The sequence below is a fragment of the Dreissena polymorpha genome, chromosome 9 (genome assembly GCF_020536995.1).
Source record: "Dreissena polymorpha isolate Duluth1 chromosome 9, UMN_Dpol_1.0, whole genome shotgun sequence".
NCBI classification, from domain to species: Eukaryota; Metazoa; Mollusca; class Bivalvia; order Myida; family Dreissenidae; genus Dreissena; species Dreissena polymorpha.
Genome location: NC_068363.1, coordinates 66,278,056 through 66,295,782, shown reverse-complemented (window position 1 = coordinate 66,295,782; position 17,727 = coordinate 66,278,056). Strand labels below are relative to the sequence as shown.

The window sequence follows — 17,727 nt, the reverse complement described above, 5'->3', positions numbered from 1 at the left end:
TTCAAAGAAAGTTTCTTTAATTATCAACAAATACTAAATACTTTTTTCAAGCAGGCTTCTTGAGTCAATGCCAACTTAGTTGAGGTAAAATATCGTTCTTGAATCGCCCTTCATTCTGAACACACAGCCACGGACTCTAGATTACACGGATAAGAAACGGGACCGTTACACCAAATATCTTGTTGTGTCTAAGTCACGTGACCGTGTCGTAACTATCGATCTTTTATCGAAGCGCCGAGGTTATACATTTGATTTACCCACTCACGTATTTTGTTAAATCATAGTTTCATTTCTAGGCTGATTTTGACAAATTATATATCATTAGAAAGCTTACGTAACGTAGTTTTCATATATATAAATATATATTAAGTTTTTCTTCTGATTTCGGCAGCCCGTCGAGTTATAACTTTAACTTTTGCAAATATCATACCGTTTTGGAGTTTTAGAATCTTGATTTACGGTTGACATGTTCGTACTTTATACCAATTTGTAGCGTTTACATTTGGAGTTCAGTTTTAAAAATAACATCTTGCTTAGGAAAATAGAATTCTGTATATGATAGAAAAAAAATGGTTTAAAAATGAAAGCAAGTAAGGAATGAAGGCGGAAGAAATTAGCGCGCGGTCCTAACGAACCGAACTGATGCTAAGGTCTTGGCGATTATGCTTTTGTTTAGATACCGGCAATTGAATTTCCTTTGCCACGATTATTATATTTTTGAATATATATTGAAATATTTTGTTCTAGAGACATATCAATAAAGCTAAGTATTAATGAAGCTTAATAAATTAACGATTTCAGCTCTTTATAATAACACAGAAAGGGTGTTAATTTTATGATGAAACAGCGTATATAGCGGACCCTCTTGATATTTTTCGGCTTTGCATACTTCAAATATAATGGATGTCAAAACATTCATCGTTTGTTGTTTATTATCAAAAAGGTAATTGTGTAAAATTATATGAAAGGTTATTAACCATAAATTATCAATTAATTAAAATTATTTAAAGATTCTTGAAAATCACGGTGAACTGTCTATGCATGTATATTGAAATATCTTATAAGTTATCAGAGTTATAAATATATAGAATTCTAAATTATAACTCTGTATTATTTGTATTTTTCGGGAAGATTATTTAACCCCGTTGTGCTCAAATGAGAATGCTGTTTTTAATCATGTTGTTCCGTACACTACCATACACTCTTTATAGGACTACGAAATGACGGAGTTTTTTACCGGTACCCGCTAAATACGTTAAATGTTAAGTATTAGATTTTTTAAATGTTTAAAATGTACATGTATAGGTATTAAGCACTTATAATTATTATGATTAAGCTGGCTGACATCTATACAGTATTTAGTTTATGGCAATCTGTATGGGCAGATGACTATAAATGTTTTCAATACGCTACATATCTTATAAACGCAAAATTGAGTATTTGGCGTTACATTACTCCAAGAAATGACCACTAATACCACGAGAAGACATGGAGGTATCATAAAAAGTGTAAACTGACCAGACATTGCCACCTGTGGTTAGGGACAAATATACAAGTATAGGTCCCTGCTGTGGCGTATGACACCATAGTGTTATTTAGTATTGGTCGGCACAGTATCCGATCATAACGAGATAATTGGTTTGTGCTGAACACAGGGGCAATAAAGCCACAGATCTATCAGTTTTTGCATAAGATTGAATTTACTACAGTAAGGGTCAAATACTCGATTCATCTCCTATCAATATACACTCCGTGACACAGCTGAGAGGACCTTCATATCTTGTCTTCTGAATTGATACTGATAACTTTATAAACACGAAGCCCACGTGGCTGTATGTAGAGCGACATAAGATTTGACCAAACGGCTCAGCGTTATAATGAAAATTGAACTTATTTGAGCCTCGTCCTGTAAAATCTGGGCTTAATGCATTTGCGTCTAGTGTCGTTAAAATTTAGCATGTGAAGTCCGCACAAGCTTATAGGAGAAGACACTTTCCGCCTAAAGTGGGTTTTTGTTAGAAGAGACTTTCTTTAAAACAAGAAAACGATCCCATATAAGTGGAAAGAACGCACATTAATTAAACCCAGTTTTACCAGTGCGTAGCGCACAGGTATATGTGTAATTGAGTTCATAATATTTTGTGAGATGAATGAAAACAAAGGTCACGATGTCCATGGAGCGATCATTTGAGTCAAAGATAAGCCGGAACTTGTCCTGCCAAAACACTTTTTTTTCGGCCCAGATTCAAACTCCTCTAAAATTTTATATTGACAAACATTCAAGAAAGGTTTTATCAAGATTAAAATTAAAAATGTGGCCTCTACAGTGATAATAAGGTGTTTCTAAGATTTTACAAAATTACCTAGCTTTTGGACGCATTGGACCAAGATTTTAACTCGGCTAAGCAAGTGTCATCAACATTGGATTAAAAATCTGGCCATTGCACAAAAACGAGATAAAATTTAACAACACATCACGCAAGAAGACCAGCTGCGGTTATACGGTGATCACAATAGCTCAGTATTAACATTTCATTTTCAGCTGAGCTAAATATGCCTGTATCGACCCATAGATAGTTTGCGCGTTAGTTTTCAACAGCAACATACACTTTGGATACACTTAGCTATAACAAGCGACCATGGATGTTCTTATTAGATCTTCCTTCAAAGAAAACTGGGCTAAATGCATGTGCGTGAAATGGGGTCCCAGATTAGCAAGTGCAGTCCGCCCAAGCTTATCAGGGACGACACTTCCCGCTTTCAGGGTATTTTTCATTCCAAAATCCAATCTAGGCGGACTGTACAGGCTAATCGTTGAGGCACATTGAGTCCATTTTTCCCATAACGTTTATTATTAGGTCGAACATGAATCTTGACATTCTTGTAATGCAAAACATCGTTTAAAAAATATAATTACCATTTTAGACAATGAAAACTGTGCATTTATTACATACAATGTTCGCAGATGTTGAACAATTCAAATACTGTCAGATTATGAAAACTTTATTCCCTGTTTATATTTCAAATTTCATTTAATCATGTAATAAATCCATTGTATAATGAAATGTACAGCTAAGAATTGTTCTAATAAGATAAAGACTATCACATAATGCATAACTGTGTTAACTATCATGCAAATACACTAACTGTTACGCTGTTAAATTATATAAAAGTATAAATGCATATAAAACAAATGTGTTTGTGAAACACTTTGTCCCCATATATTTGACCTTTAAACTTGAAGGATGACCTTGACCTTAACCTTTCACCACTCAAAATGTGCAAATCCATAAGATAAACATGCAGGCCAAATATGAAGTTGCTATCTTCAATATTGCAAAAGTGTACATTAAATGAGCGATTTTGACCCATGTATTTGACCTTTGACCTTTCAGGATGACCTTTGCCTTGACCTTTCTTCACTCAAAATGTGCAGCTCCATGAGATACACATGCATGCAAAATATCAAGTAAATATTTTCAATATTTCAAAAGTGTACATTAAATGAGCGATTTTGACCCATATATTTGACCTTTGACCTTGAAAGATGACATTGACATTGACCTTTCACCACTCAAAATGTTCAGCTACATGAGATACACATGCATGCCAAATATGAAGTTGCTATCTTCAATATTGTAAAAGTTATGGTAAATGTTAAAGTTTGGCGCAAACAAACAAAGCAACAAACAAACAAACCCACAAATCGACAAATCAACAGACAACGAGACAGGACAAAAACAATATGTCCCCCACTATTGTGGTGGGGGACATAAAAAGAGATGATTTATGGATGGCAACTGGCATTAAATAATGACTATTGTGCTCACATAAGACTGGTACAAATGTTTTTGAGAATTGTAGTTTCATAAAAATTCTCATACAGTATTTACTTTATACACCAGTTTTAAGCAATTGTTTAGGACGGAAAAATACGCAAACAAAGACATACTGCTTGCGCATGCTGCGTGACTAAACAACAATACATGTAGGAAAAGCAATGCGTCAAAAAACGTGCCTCAAGACACTCAAATAGCAAACTTCGAGGACATAAGAGTAAACGTACATGATGAGATTATCTTAGTCAAAGGTCATTGAAATCACGCATGCCATGGTGCTTTAAATTATGCATAGTAAGGTCTTTTAAATTATGCATAGTAAGGTCTTTTAAATTATGCAATGTAAGGTCTTTTAAGTTATGCATCGAAATATCACTGCAATAATGTATCCTAAGGGTTTCGAAATCACTCTATGATTTTAAAATTATGCATTGAATGGTCCTTCAAATTATGAATTCAAATGTCCTTGAAATAAAACATTAAAAGGTCCTTAAAACATTGTATTCAATTACCCTTGATAAACTGCGTCCTATCCTGGAAATACATTCTTATATCATTGAAAGTCTTAAAACTATGCATCTAGTGGTACTTGAAAGTATGCATTCAATTGCCTTTGAATCATGCCTTCAACGGTTCTGGAAATTCTTAAGTACACAAGTAAAATATTGCTTGATATGGGAAAAACACAATTTAATGTTTCTACAAATTCATTTTAAAACAACTGCGTACTTTTATCAAGGATCACAAACTGTATTCAATCGACCTAAACCAGATACAAATCCTCTATGATGCCGGTCGACGGTTTACATAATAATTAATTGACATACATATTATAAAACAAAAATGTGAAAGGCAGTGAGGTGAAATACCTGAAATAATAGCTTCATATATATTTAACTTTAAATAGGCCATATTGACAAATTAAACAAAGCATGTTTTAAATGTAATGTCCATTAATGGTTTTTCTCAACAATGCATACCCATGAATACGTAATGTCTGTGCCGATAAGCACCCCTAAAACTGCATCACTTGTAGCTTTAACACCATTTTTGTCAAAGTAATATTTGTACATGAAGGCTTAATTTTTATCAATTAGCACAATTTTGGTATGCAAAACCACGGAAATAACAAGAATATTCCCCATACGGCCTCTTATCCACATATAAAGTTTAATCATTATAGCTTAAGTACCTTTTGAATTAACGCAGGATCCAGATTCGATGAACAAACGGAAAGATGGTCAAATGGCAGGACAAGGGATAAACATAAAGTCATCAACTGTGAAACCGGTAAGGGACAAATTAGTACACAGAATAACATAACCTGTTAAAATCATCCAAAAACTCGCGTAAAGCAACAAAGCATACAATATTGATACACTAGTGAACTAAATCAGCTGCAAACCTGGTTGATAGATTTAAAATGTCTGATTTTACGAAAAAATACCTTTTAGATATAATTTAGCATTTAAGTCAAAGATTTGTGTTAGACAATTGTGAACATAAGATATGGTCACCCGTATCAGTATACAGACGAAAACAAAACGTGCCATAATACTAGTACTTATTATTGCAACAAAATATCACAATGCGAATTTAGGCACACAATATCTAACAGCAACCCACTATTTTTATACATAGTTTTTTCTCTTTGTCAGCAACACCACAGCAAACAACTACCCTAACAACAAACGTAACGATTAAGTTTATGAAGCACTTTCGAAAGATTTAAATAATTCCATATACATGTAATTCTAGAGATGTAAATAATTCCATATAACTCTAGAGATGTAAATATTACATACAATTTAACTGGTTTCATTTTTTGTGACATAACAATACAAGTTAGCACTTTAAATAAAATATGAATAAAATGTCGATTCTCTAAAGTCGTCTATTGGTTATGTTTTGTCTTTTTATTATAAAAACAATTACAGAATTTCTTATTATGGCCCAAATGCATTATTTGTTACTATAGTGTGGTAATGTTTTGTCTTTTTTTATTTTTAATTATTTTTTAATATTTTTGTTGTAACCAAATCTATATTTCTTTAAAAAAAAACGCAATTTTCAACAAACACAAACAACAAAACACAAAAACACAAACATTAAAATACACTTTGTTAACTTTAAAATCACAGAAAACGTATTTTCGGTGAAAAAATTACTTTTGTTTTAAGCAACTTTCAGTTTCCTGTAAAATCTATAAGCTAACATGTATAGCAAAATGCTATAATAATATCTTTTTTTAGAACGTTTTCAATCTCAGAACATCTATTGATTAATACAGTTCCTCTGTGATAGATGCTGATTATTTTTTAAGGCGTTTGGCAGGCAACGATGTTGTCGAGCCTTTGGGAAGTTTTCTTTTCCCAACACGAACAAACTGAAGCATAAAGAAACATTAATTGTGTGTATGGTATAATTTTCATTGTCGTTATTTTGTTATTTACAACAACTTGAAGACGATTCATTGAATCCATCGAATACGAATTTAAAATGGCAGTGCATTTGAATGAGATATAGTTTATTAATAACAGTGTACATAAAAAAAGTTAATATTATTCTCGAATGACTGTCTTAATGCCTAATTGATGTCTCGAAAGATTATATATATATAAACTCAATTTAAAGTTCATTTCCCCACTCGGCTAAATTAGTTTAACCTTAGTTAATATAATATTGATAACACTTAATTTCTATTTTGAAGAATTTGTAAGCAAAACATATCAATATTAATTTCCTAATTTTAGTCAAAGAGGCCCCATTATTCCTAATTTAAAAGGCCGAAGCACCATTCCAAAAATTGTAAAAAAAACTGGATTATGATAGTTTGGAGTTTAAAAACGTTTTGATTAAAAACGGTTAAATTGTTGAAGTTAATTGACCAATCAATGTAATCAAATGTAATTTTCGTCCAACCGTACAATTTTAAATGTCAAGGCTTTTCATATGTTGTTTTTGTCTCAATGAGAAACAATAGTTTCGCTTTTGACATTATAAGTTTCGATATATTAAGGAAACACATAGGATCGAGTTGAATACCTTTTGAGGAGAGATTTTATTGTCTTTGCACCATTCTTTAAACGCCCTTTCCAGCATATCACAGTAGCTCTGGTTCTTGCTGTATATCCTTATCACCTGCTCATTGAAATTCCTTGGCAACATGCTGGACTCCTGCGAGAATACAACCAATTAAGTCAATACTTGTGGCAAAAAAAGTTTTATCACTATTACACAATTTACCTTTGTTAAAGGCAAATAACACAATAATGACTACATAACTGAGTTGAAATGCGTGTCTTGAACATCCGCACGACATTGAAATCAGTGGAGAAAAAAGGAAGTAGGTTGTCAAACAAAATACTGATATCATACCGACCGACCGACACACCAACCGATCGACACACATGTACATGCCCTCGCTGTGTAGGTATAAAAATCGAAAAAAAAATGTTCATTAAAGTTGACTCATAAAATGTACACAGAAAAAGCTTATAAGTAATATAACAATAACTCTAATTTCACAGATTTTATTCTTTTTTAACGATGCAATCTGGTAAGATTATATATTATGTCAAAACTGAAAATTCCCTTCACAAGTACCATCATTATTTATACAGAGGGCCTAAATGCCCTAGGTTTTTAACTATGAGGCATGTATAAACCTATCTATAAATGGGCAAATGTTGTACTGTTTGTGTCATGACTCTTTGTTATCTTAATTAGTTTTATTATATATATTATGTCATATTCTAAACCCATGCGCTTGGTTTGAACAAACTTATTAGAGGACAACCATACGATTTCGCCAACCAATTTTTAAACACCAAATCCTCGATATTTCATTAAATATGATATGTAAAGATATATTCAGTATAATAAGCCTATATACTTTGTACATCATGTGACTCTCGCGGAATGGTAAATATTGAACGCATAATTTGAACGAAGTAGCGAACCGCTATAAGATGTTAATTGCAAAATAGAAAACCACTCTCCTTGCGGTTCAAGATGTATTATGTACTATATAAAAAGCTATCCTAGGGCTCATTTTGATCCTAGGGTCATGATTGAAACAACCTTGGTGGAAAACCAACATTGGGTGATACAACGCCAAATTTAAAACTTATGACCTTTGTGGTTTCAGAGAAGAATAGTTTTAAATGATTTACCATACCAGGTATATTTTAATATAAATCGTGTGACAACTAGTCATGGTCAGTTAAGACCCCAGGAGCATGAATGAACAAACTCGATAAATGATCATAATACATCTTCATACATGCAACATATCAAACATCTCGACCTGACGGTAAAGGGACAACTTTTAACTATGAACCTGTAAGGAATACAAGTCATTCCAATGTTGATCCCGGGCGGGGACATTATTTGAAAAAGATTGGTATAGGACCACCATACGATTTAACAGCCCATGATCTTTGAAGTTTAATAGGTGATTTTAAAGCTATTTTCTATATATGTCTATATAAATCACGTGACCCCAGTGTCTTGAAGAGTTTTGACCATAGAGACATGATTTATACAAAATCAATAAATGACCACTATAGACGATGTTTGGAACCAAATTTAAAGCAATAATCTTGTAATTATAGAGTTGAAGATTTTGGAAGCTTTCATTTTGAGATTTATGTTAAGGTCTGGTGACCTACATATGCAATAGAACGGAACAATGTGAACAACTTTAAAAAATGTTCACCCTAGAATTATACCTGCTTAGTAACGTTTAAATTGGTTAAGGATTTTAAGACGAAGAAGTCGTTAGAACAAAACGAGCACCTTTCTAAGGCACTAATGGAAAATGGAGTATCCTAAAAGTTCCCATAAGTACGTTGTACTCAGATGAGCTAAACATATTCACTAGGAACCAAATATCGAATTCACAATTTTTCAGAAGGTCGGCATCGTTACCTGTAAAATCCTGACTGCAACATCACGTTCTTTTTTGCAGTAAAACCTGACCTTGTCCACTGGATTATTTTCTTTCATTCCATAGTCGTGATTAACAAACTGTAACATAACTTTGGATGTAAAAAAACAAACATTTAACGACTTTTGTCAAACAAGAGCAATCTCAATGATTAAGGATTTCCAAGGCTGGGTGAATCTTGTTTATTTTTTTTGATTTTTTATTCCCATGTTGCAAAACACTTCTGTCACATTATAATCTTTTTTTATTATCCCCTAATTAAAATCTAAATTTGTTAACAAAACATGCCAAATAGATGACGCATAGGCCGAACAAATATTCACATATTGGACAAGTGAGCAAGGCATATCACAGGATGTAGCCTCTAATATTGAATTCTGGCTTAGACCTTGACCTTTCATCTAAAAGAAGTAGAATTGCACATGTCCAACAGTGAAGTCATCGAGGGAATAAGTGTATTCCTACTAGATCTAATACTAATAATAAATAATATCAGATTTTCGCTAGGCATTAAAATTCACAGAATAGAAATTAATACATGACTAGTATAATTGATTTGTAACCTTGATATTTAACTAAAGAACAATAAGAACTATGTGTGAAATATTATCTTGTTATCGAGATTCATACTCAGAAGTAATATCGACATCCTTCGAGACAGTAAAAGTAACATTTATGCACAAGCCTTGGCTTACGATTGGGTTATTGAATTTTTACCCAGGAACGGGACAGTTGCACATAAACATTTCAGGGGATGGGCAATAACTTTTTGAAATAATATCAAATACAGCTTTAGAGAGTAAACTAAATTTCCTTTAACCTTGAACTGTGACCTTGAACTTTCACCCAGTTATTCGTGATATATCGTCTGATCGTGGTGAAAGTACTCAAAAATGATATTAAAAAACCTCAAAGAGATGTCACCATCCACCCACGGAATGACAGTGTTACTACTATATGCTCTTTCTGGGATCATGTTTGTTGCTAATTCCAATAAACAGTCTTACCAGGATCACGATGTCTTCTTTCTTCATGCTTTGTTTTTCACTTGGAGCCAATTTTGAAAACACTTCGGTAATTATTTTAGGCTTGTCTTCCTGTCGTTCATTAACAAACGAAATGGGATTAATAACAAGGTGCGGTATGTTTTTTTATGTTATTAATTATATAACTGTGAACCAAAGTTGAAAACTGTCAACTTCTTTTTCATGTGATTTGTTTGCATAATACATCCAAGAAAGTGATTGAAAATGATTTTCTAGACATGATTAAATTAAAAATAAACATGTTGAAATGCTTTTTAAAACGATAAGCAACATTTGATGTGATTGAACGAACAATAGGTCAAATTTGATGTGATTGACAACAATTAACCAAACTGGGAGCGCTTGAAAGCATTTCATCACATCGGATGCAAATTAAAAACAAAAAGAAATCGAGTGTGATTGAAAACAGTTTACTATGTGCGTTGTATTTACACTAATTGTATACAATCATCATTATAATATACAGGAAATAACACGTTATTTCATACAGTTTGGTGTATTCAAGACTTTTGAAATATAGCAAAAACGTGCAACATTTCGAAATTATTTCGTTTATATTCATGACGTTATAGATTTTGATAATTATGCCCCCCTTCGAAGAAGAGGGGGTATATTGTTTTGCTCATGTCGGTCCGTCCGTTCGTCCGTCCGTCCGTCCGTATGTCCGTCCGTCCACCAGATGGTTTCCGGATGATAACTCAAGAACGCTTAGGCTTAAGATCTTGAAACTTCATAGGTACATTGATCATGACTCGCAGATGACCCCTATTGATTTTCAGGTCACTAGGTCAAAGGTCAAGGTCACGGTGACCCGAAATCGTAAAAATGTTTTCCGGATGATAACTCAAGAACGCTTATGCCTAGGATCATGAAACTTCATAGGTACATTGATCATGACTCGCAGATGACCCCTATTGATTTCAGGTTACTAGGTCAAATGTCAAGGTCACGGTGACCCGAAACAGTAAAATGGTTTCCGGATGATTACTCAAGAACGCTTATATCTAGGATCATGAAACTGCATAGGTACATTGATCATGACTTGCAGATGACCCCTATTGATATTCAGGTCACTAGGTCAAAGGTCAAGGTCGCAGTGACTCGAAACAGTAAAATGGTTTCCTAATGATAACTCGAGAATAATTAGGCCTAGGATACTGAAACTTCATAGGTAAATTGATCATGACTGGCAGATGACCCCTATTGATTTTCAGGTCACTAGGTCAAAGGTCAAGGTCACAGTGACAAAAAACATATTCACACAATGGCTGCCACCACAACTGATAGCCCATATAGGGGGCATGCATGTTTTACAAACAGCCCTTGTTAAGAGTTGTTTTCCCACATTTTCTAATGTGCACTCTCTTAATGAAGACAGAACAAAATGCGAAAATGATGGAACAAACCGTATTCGACTAAAACCCTGTCCGGTGGTCATACCTGGCAAAATTACATTTGGACAGGCATGTTTTCTAGTAAAATCAGTCCGGATAACAGGCGACATATTAATTTGTTTACATAGACTGTCGGTTTTTGATCTACTTTTGCAAAGATGACAAATAGAATATTCTGTACGTGCAAAACAAAGACTAGATTATTTACTCAGCAAGAAAACCATAGCCATTGCTCGATATTTAGGTTCGATAACTTAACGTATCTGTAATAAACAATAGCCAAACAGCAGTATATTATATATAGTGAACATTCAAACAAGAAGATTGCTTTACCTCCTTACGTGGTTCTCCCGGCTGTATCTCACCAACACACTTGTACAGTTTGCGAGTGAGGATGTTGTGTATGATTTCCTTCGATCTTCTTAATTTGGGTATTTTGGAGTCAAGAAGTAGAATGCGTGAGAAAACTTCGTCTGTAAGCTGACTGAATGCAGTCATGTCATATATTGCCTCTGACATCGTCATCATTTTCCTGTAGGTGTAAATCAGCAATTCAACTCAACTGGTTACAAAACTCATTTCATCAGTTAATTGAAATGACAAATGGTGAAAATATGTATGTCTCCATTTTCATTTACATGACAGAAAACATTGTTTAATGCTTCTAATAGTAATATAGCAAACGATGAATCACAAGAAACTCTATAAGGATACAAAGTTTTGACTTTGTCTATTTTTTTGTATAACAGATTACCAACATAAGGAGTTTATTCCCCTTCGAGCCGAACCTTACTTACCCTAGAATTATCACAAACCAAAACGCGAATCTTAAACGATTTAAATTAAATATACCGATAAAGACAAACATTGAATACCAAAACGTGACCCGTAAAACGTGTCTTGTTAAAATTTTTATAAGTATAAAATTCCAATAAAGTTAGCGGTATATGTATGCACCGTATTTTATTATTCTATTACTCACTACTAAACAAAATATACATTATTGTGATATATGTTTGCGAATTCTTAATTAAGGTATTGACAAGATTGAAATAAGTTTATAACCATCGTGAAACTGGCATACACACAATCTGTTGTGTATTTATATTTATCACATGCTATACCCTGTTTCCCATGTAATATAACCATTACATATTTTTTTATATTACACATGTGTAATACAACATTTTTAAGCGTTTTCATTGGCTTAGTTTTCGTTTATTGAACAATCGCATTTTGTTATTTTCCTGAAATGACATTGCAACGTAAAATGACGTCAGGAAATGTAAACAACATTCGGGATTAATCATTAATATGTTTGCGTAAATATTTGTTTAGTTTGCTCATTTAAAAGCATGTGATAAAAAAGTTCTGACACTCGTTGTCATATCATACCATATTTTATTAAACTCGTCCAGGAAATTCGTTAGTAAGCTCGCAAAAGCCTCGCTTACTAACAAAATTTCTGAACTCGTTTTATAAAATATGGTATGATATGACAACTCGTGACAGATCTTATATATGTCATATCAAGTTATACATGTGTTTTTTATATTAAATACTTAATTCAAACTGAATGTTACTTGTTGATAATACGCACCTATCCTTTCCACGAAACTTGATGTGATTATTGGCCAACACAAGGGCTTCCACAATCCTAAAATATTACCATAACAATATTATATTACACATGATAAATTTGTTAAACACCTCATAGATTAAATCGAACAGATATATGACTAGTTATTAGCATAGTATGGCGTGTCAAACGTTGCAAAATTCAATGTTTCCATATTTATTTGGTATATTTGTATATATATGTTGTATATTTCCATTTGTGTGTTGTATAATTACATATATATGTTGTATAAATTGATATATATATATATATATGGTAAAATCCATATTTATGTGGTATATTTGAATAAATATGTTCTATATTTCTATTTGTGTGTCGTATAATTGCATATATATGCTGTATAAATTCATATATATATATATATATATATATATATATATATCTATCTATCGATATATAGATCATATATCTATATATATATAGCCTATCTATATATCTATTAATCTCAATATATATATATGTATAATATATATATATATATATATATATATATATATATATATATATATATATATATCTACTATATATATTATATAGATATATAATATATATATTATATGGTAAAATCCGATATAGTATTGCATAACAAATATATGTTGTATAAGGTCATATTTATGTGTTTGAATAGTGTGATGTATATCATATATTTGTTCTAAAAATTTCATTATTGTCTCCATCTATTTTGATATATACGTGGTATAAATTCTGATATATGTGTTGTATAATTTTTAAAATATGTGTGCGGTATAAATTCCATATAATTGTTGTAAAATTTTCATATAAATATATATATATCCTATAATTTGCATCACGGGAAATATTTTGAACAGGCGTGGCTGAAAAGCGGAGATGGCTAAATCCCGCTTAAAGTGGAAGGAAAAGGCCTCATCAACATTAAAGCTGAAATTTCAATAAGGATGCATGAGTTCTTTATTTAGATTATCAGTACATTTCTTTTGTATCTATTGGAAAAATATTTAAAATAAAACATATGAGACCCTTCCCGTTTATTGAAAACCCTTTCCTTGGAAAGGGGCACTTCTCGTTATTCAATCATACCTTTTTGACGGAATCACAATTAATTCAACCATTATGATAAATTACTTGCTTTTTGAAGAAAATGAAATGCACTTGCTCTTTGATAAGGCTAGTGGAACGGTGCCACGATTCGCTGCTGTATGTGCAACAATGTACATAATGGGAAATATCTATTCTACCATTATTAACGAATTCACTTGTTATATTCAATGCAATTTCGGCTAACTAAATTTCGGACAATATAAAGTACAGTAATTTCGGCCTCGGGACGTGAATAGTGTAAATGTATACACCGAGTAATAACTATTTACAATTACCAATTAAAGTATATATTTTTTTAATTGGATTAATAGTCGGAATTCATAAATTATAAAAACGATATAGATGCTAAATAATTTGTATCACCCAAAGGGGTGTACCCATACTCCCTAACATCTAAGGACCATGCTTCAGTCCTGTGATGCTAACATAGCCATGAAAACAAACATCTAAACTCAAATTTGAGTTTTATTTGAATAATTATTGCAATTTTAATGACACATGGTTGTATCAGGGTCCTGGGTCGAAAATGCTCTGAACCAAGTAATAAAGATTACTAAGCACAAAAGTCATATTGAGTTGTAATGTATTAATAAGCTTGACGTAATCAAAGCAATATAACAGGCTTTTAACTAAATCCATTTAATAACTAGTAATTTGGTTTCTTTTCAAATGCAGCTCTTGATGATGTCCCAAAAGTGGCCAACTACGTTGTAGTCACCGTACCTCAGTACCTCCCAGATGACTTTAAGACTTTTTTTCGCATGATAAGGGGTACTGTTGAGTTTTGGAGAGAATCTCAGCTGATGATCAGTTTCGTAGAAGGATTGCCACTGGGGGTCGTGAACAAGTTCCATTGGATAAGGACTTACTAATGACGCTTTGGTGTTTGGGTAATTAAAAGACAGTAAGGTCTATTGCAGACCGTTTTAACGTATCAAAGTCATCTTTCTTAGACCATAACCGAAGAATGCTTACAGTTTAATGTGACAGTCTTCTTAAGACAGTAATATGTTGGCCATCAAACAATGACAAGCAGACTGTGATTGATGAATTTCAAAATAAGAAAGGCTTCCCTGGAGTCTTGGGGGCAATAGATGGGACGCATATAAAAATGTCTGCACCAAGGAAAAGGTCTCCAGACTACTCCAATAGAAAATGACACTATTCAATAATATTGCAAGCTGTTTGTGGAGAAGACAGGCGTTTCACAGATGTGTATTGTGGGTGGCCTGGAAAGGTGCATGATGCACGCGTTTTCCGTAACTCGCCTTTATGTGCTGCACTTCCCAGGTTTACTGGAATGAATCACATAATAGGAGATGGAGCTTATCCGATTTCTAGATACTTGATGACACCATTTAGCGATAATGGTCACCTTTCAAGGTGGAACATACCAAACAAATACTCATCATTTACACCTTTAATCAAACGCAATATGTAACAAACAAACCGACAATCGATGCAATTAAAAGCCGGCACAATTTAACAATTAAAACAATTACATACATTGGTAACAGTTTGTAAAACAATAATGGTTTTCAATTAATTTCATTTTATCATCAATAATCAAAAGCAGTACAAAGGAACAAACCGACAGCTCAATATATATCATTTTGAACACCTTTATTCAATCATACACCCTAGTTAATAGGTGTAGTAAAATATGGGGCCGAATGAGCCTGGTCGATTTGGGGCCGAATAGCTTGGGGCCGAAAAAGCCTGAAATTTCGGACTGGGCCGAAAGAGCTTGGGGCCGAAAGAGCCTGCTACCTCCGTTGTTTAGTCATACCCGTTAAAATATTTACCATTATAGGACATATATACGAAAATTTTACCACAAATATATGGAATTTATACCACACACATATTTTGAAAATTATACAATTATATATATTAGAATTATACCACATATATATCAAAATATTGCATACATATATGAACTTTTAGAACACATATATGCAATTATACCACACACAAATGGAAATATAAAACATATATATATGCAATTATACCACACACAAATGGAAATATACAACAAATATATACAAATATACCACATACATATGGAAACATTGAATTTCGCAACGGTTGACACGCCATAGCATAGCTCATATCAAACCCCTTCTTCCATTATACACCACATGACGATGGGCAATTAAAATATTGTTCTTATTATACATGTGATTTAAAATACACATTTTCTATTTCAATGACGCGTGTTATTATATGCCATTTATAATTGGTCATTTTGTAACAATTGCATTGGTTTTCATGCATCCCGAAAATCGATCCATAGTTTAAAGTAAATAACGAATTACGTCCGAATATCGTGTGCACTTTTAACTCATAGGAAAGTAAGCATTATTTGACGGTTCAGTTGTCAAATCCAACGGATAGATTATATTTCACTCCCTTATTATCAATCGATTGAATTTGTTGACATTTAAGTTGTCAAAGTAGCATACTATCACGCCACCAAGGATCAAATGTTAAATATAGATGAGTTAGGAATCAGATATAGACTGTTGATATTTATTCACATGCAACTTATTAAAACATAAATTTTCATTGCATTAACACCTAAACCAAACGTAAGTCCCTGATCACTGAAAACTATTGCGTATTCATAAATAAATTCTTTGTTAATGAATACTGACTAATTAATACAGTTTAATGTAAATTCTTGTACAACTCCAACGTTTTGAATTTCAAACTTATGAATACAAAGAACAGATAATTTATTGACAATATAAATTTTATTTAACAATCCATTCCTTTCTTACTTTCTCTATTCCTCATTGCACATATGTTCGCATTCACATATGTCCAACACAAATATGTTCACAGAACACATATGTTCACAGAATACATGTTTACAGAACATCAGCTTAAAGCATCAGTACCATTAAAAAAATCAAGGAACTTACATGTATTCAATAATATTTGTTGTCTTATGCTGGTAAGCGCGTCTATGTAGGTTCGTCCGTGTGTAGAACATGTCATAGATACTGACGACCTCCTGAAGAGATAACAATGCAAGTTAGAAAATATGATATAAACAGCAACATAAGTTGTTAACAAGTTGTCTATTAACAGTAAACCAGACAGAATTTAATTGATTGCGTCGATCTTAAACATTATATTTTATATCAAATTCTAATCAACTTTCAATGTCTTGATTCGCTAAATTAACGTATACATATAAAAGAATAATAATGCAGTGGTCAATTATTTGTGAATCATTTTAATATGCACCCAAAAAAGTTAGACACATCTACCAGCCAATATTATTTTTCCATTTAAAAAAATGTACGTTAATATAACATAGTATCGCAAGGTTCAGATTTATAGGATAACAATCCATAAGTATTCTCTTAAGAATAAGTAATCACGATAACCAGTGTACAGAAACGTCTAAGAGTTGTACCTCAAGAGGAATAGTTCTAACCTTTCAAAATCTAATTTAAATTCACAAACCTTGTCTCGGGTACAAATCTGCCACTCGCCCTCAGCTTTTATGACACGAGCGAAGTTAATACATCGGTTGTGATCGAAATTATTCTTGATTCCGAGATGGTGGCAGTCACGCGCGAAGTAGTCCCACTTGTCAACGTCTATTCCGTTGCGCTTGTTCGCTACCACCTGTGAGAAGCAGTAAGTAAAACAATGGCATTTCTTACGACGAGATCAGATCCTTATTTTATTTTTTACTAATGAATATTTTAGACAATATTTACTCTCAAATTTATTTGCAAAAATACCTCACATTACTTTTACA

The 17,727-nt window shown here is 32.7% G+C and overlaps 1 protein-coding gene across 5 annotated transcripts in view; it reads right to left on the bottom strand.

Moving 5' to 3' along the window:
• Positions 1-2,987: 2,987 nt before the first annotated feature.
• LOC127844463 (deoxynucleoside triphosphate triphosphohydrolase SAMHD1-like) overlaps positions 2,988-17,727 on the bottom strand; it is a 44,020-nt gene continuing 29,280 nt past the window's right edge. For all 5 annotated transcript variants that reach the window (XM_052374706.1, XM_052374708.1, XM_052374707.1 and 2 more), the window contains 8 exons: positions 17,427-17,591; positions 16,877-16,968; positions 12,831-12,887; positions 11,564-11,762; positions 9,798-9,887; positions 8,772-8,870; positions 6,885-7,016; positions 2,988-6,225 (listed from right to left, as the gene is read on the bottom strand). In XM_052374706.1, the coding sequence (XP_052230666.1) occupies positions 6,151-6,225; positions 6,885-7,016; positions 8,772-8,870; positions 9,798-9,887; positions 11,564-11,762; positions 12,831-12,887; positions 16,877-16,968; positions 17,427-17,591 (909 nt within the window). In that variant the 3' untranslated portion in view covers positions 2,988-6,150. The remainder of the gene's footprint in view (positions 6,226-6,884; positions 7,017-8,771; positions 8,871-9,797; positions 9,888-11,563; positions 11,763-12,830; positions 12,888-16,876; positions 16,969-17,426; positions 17,592-17,727) is intronic.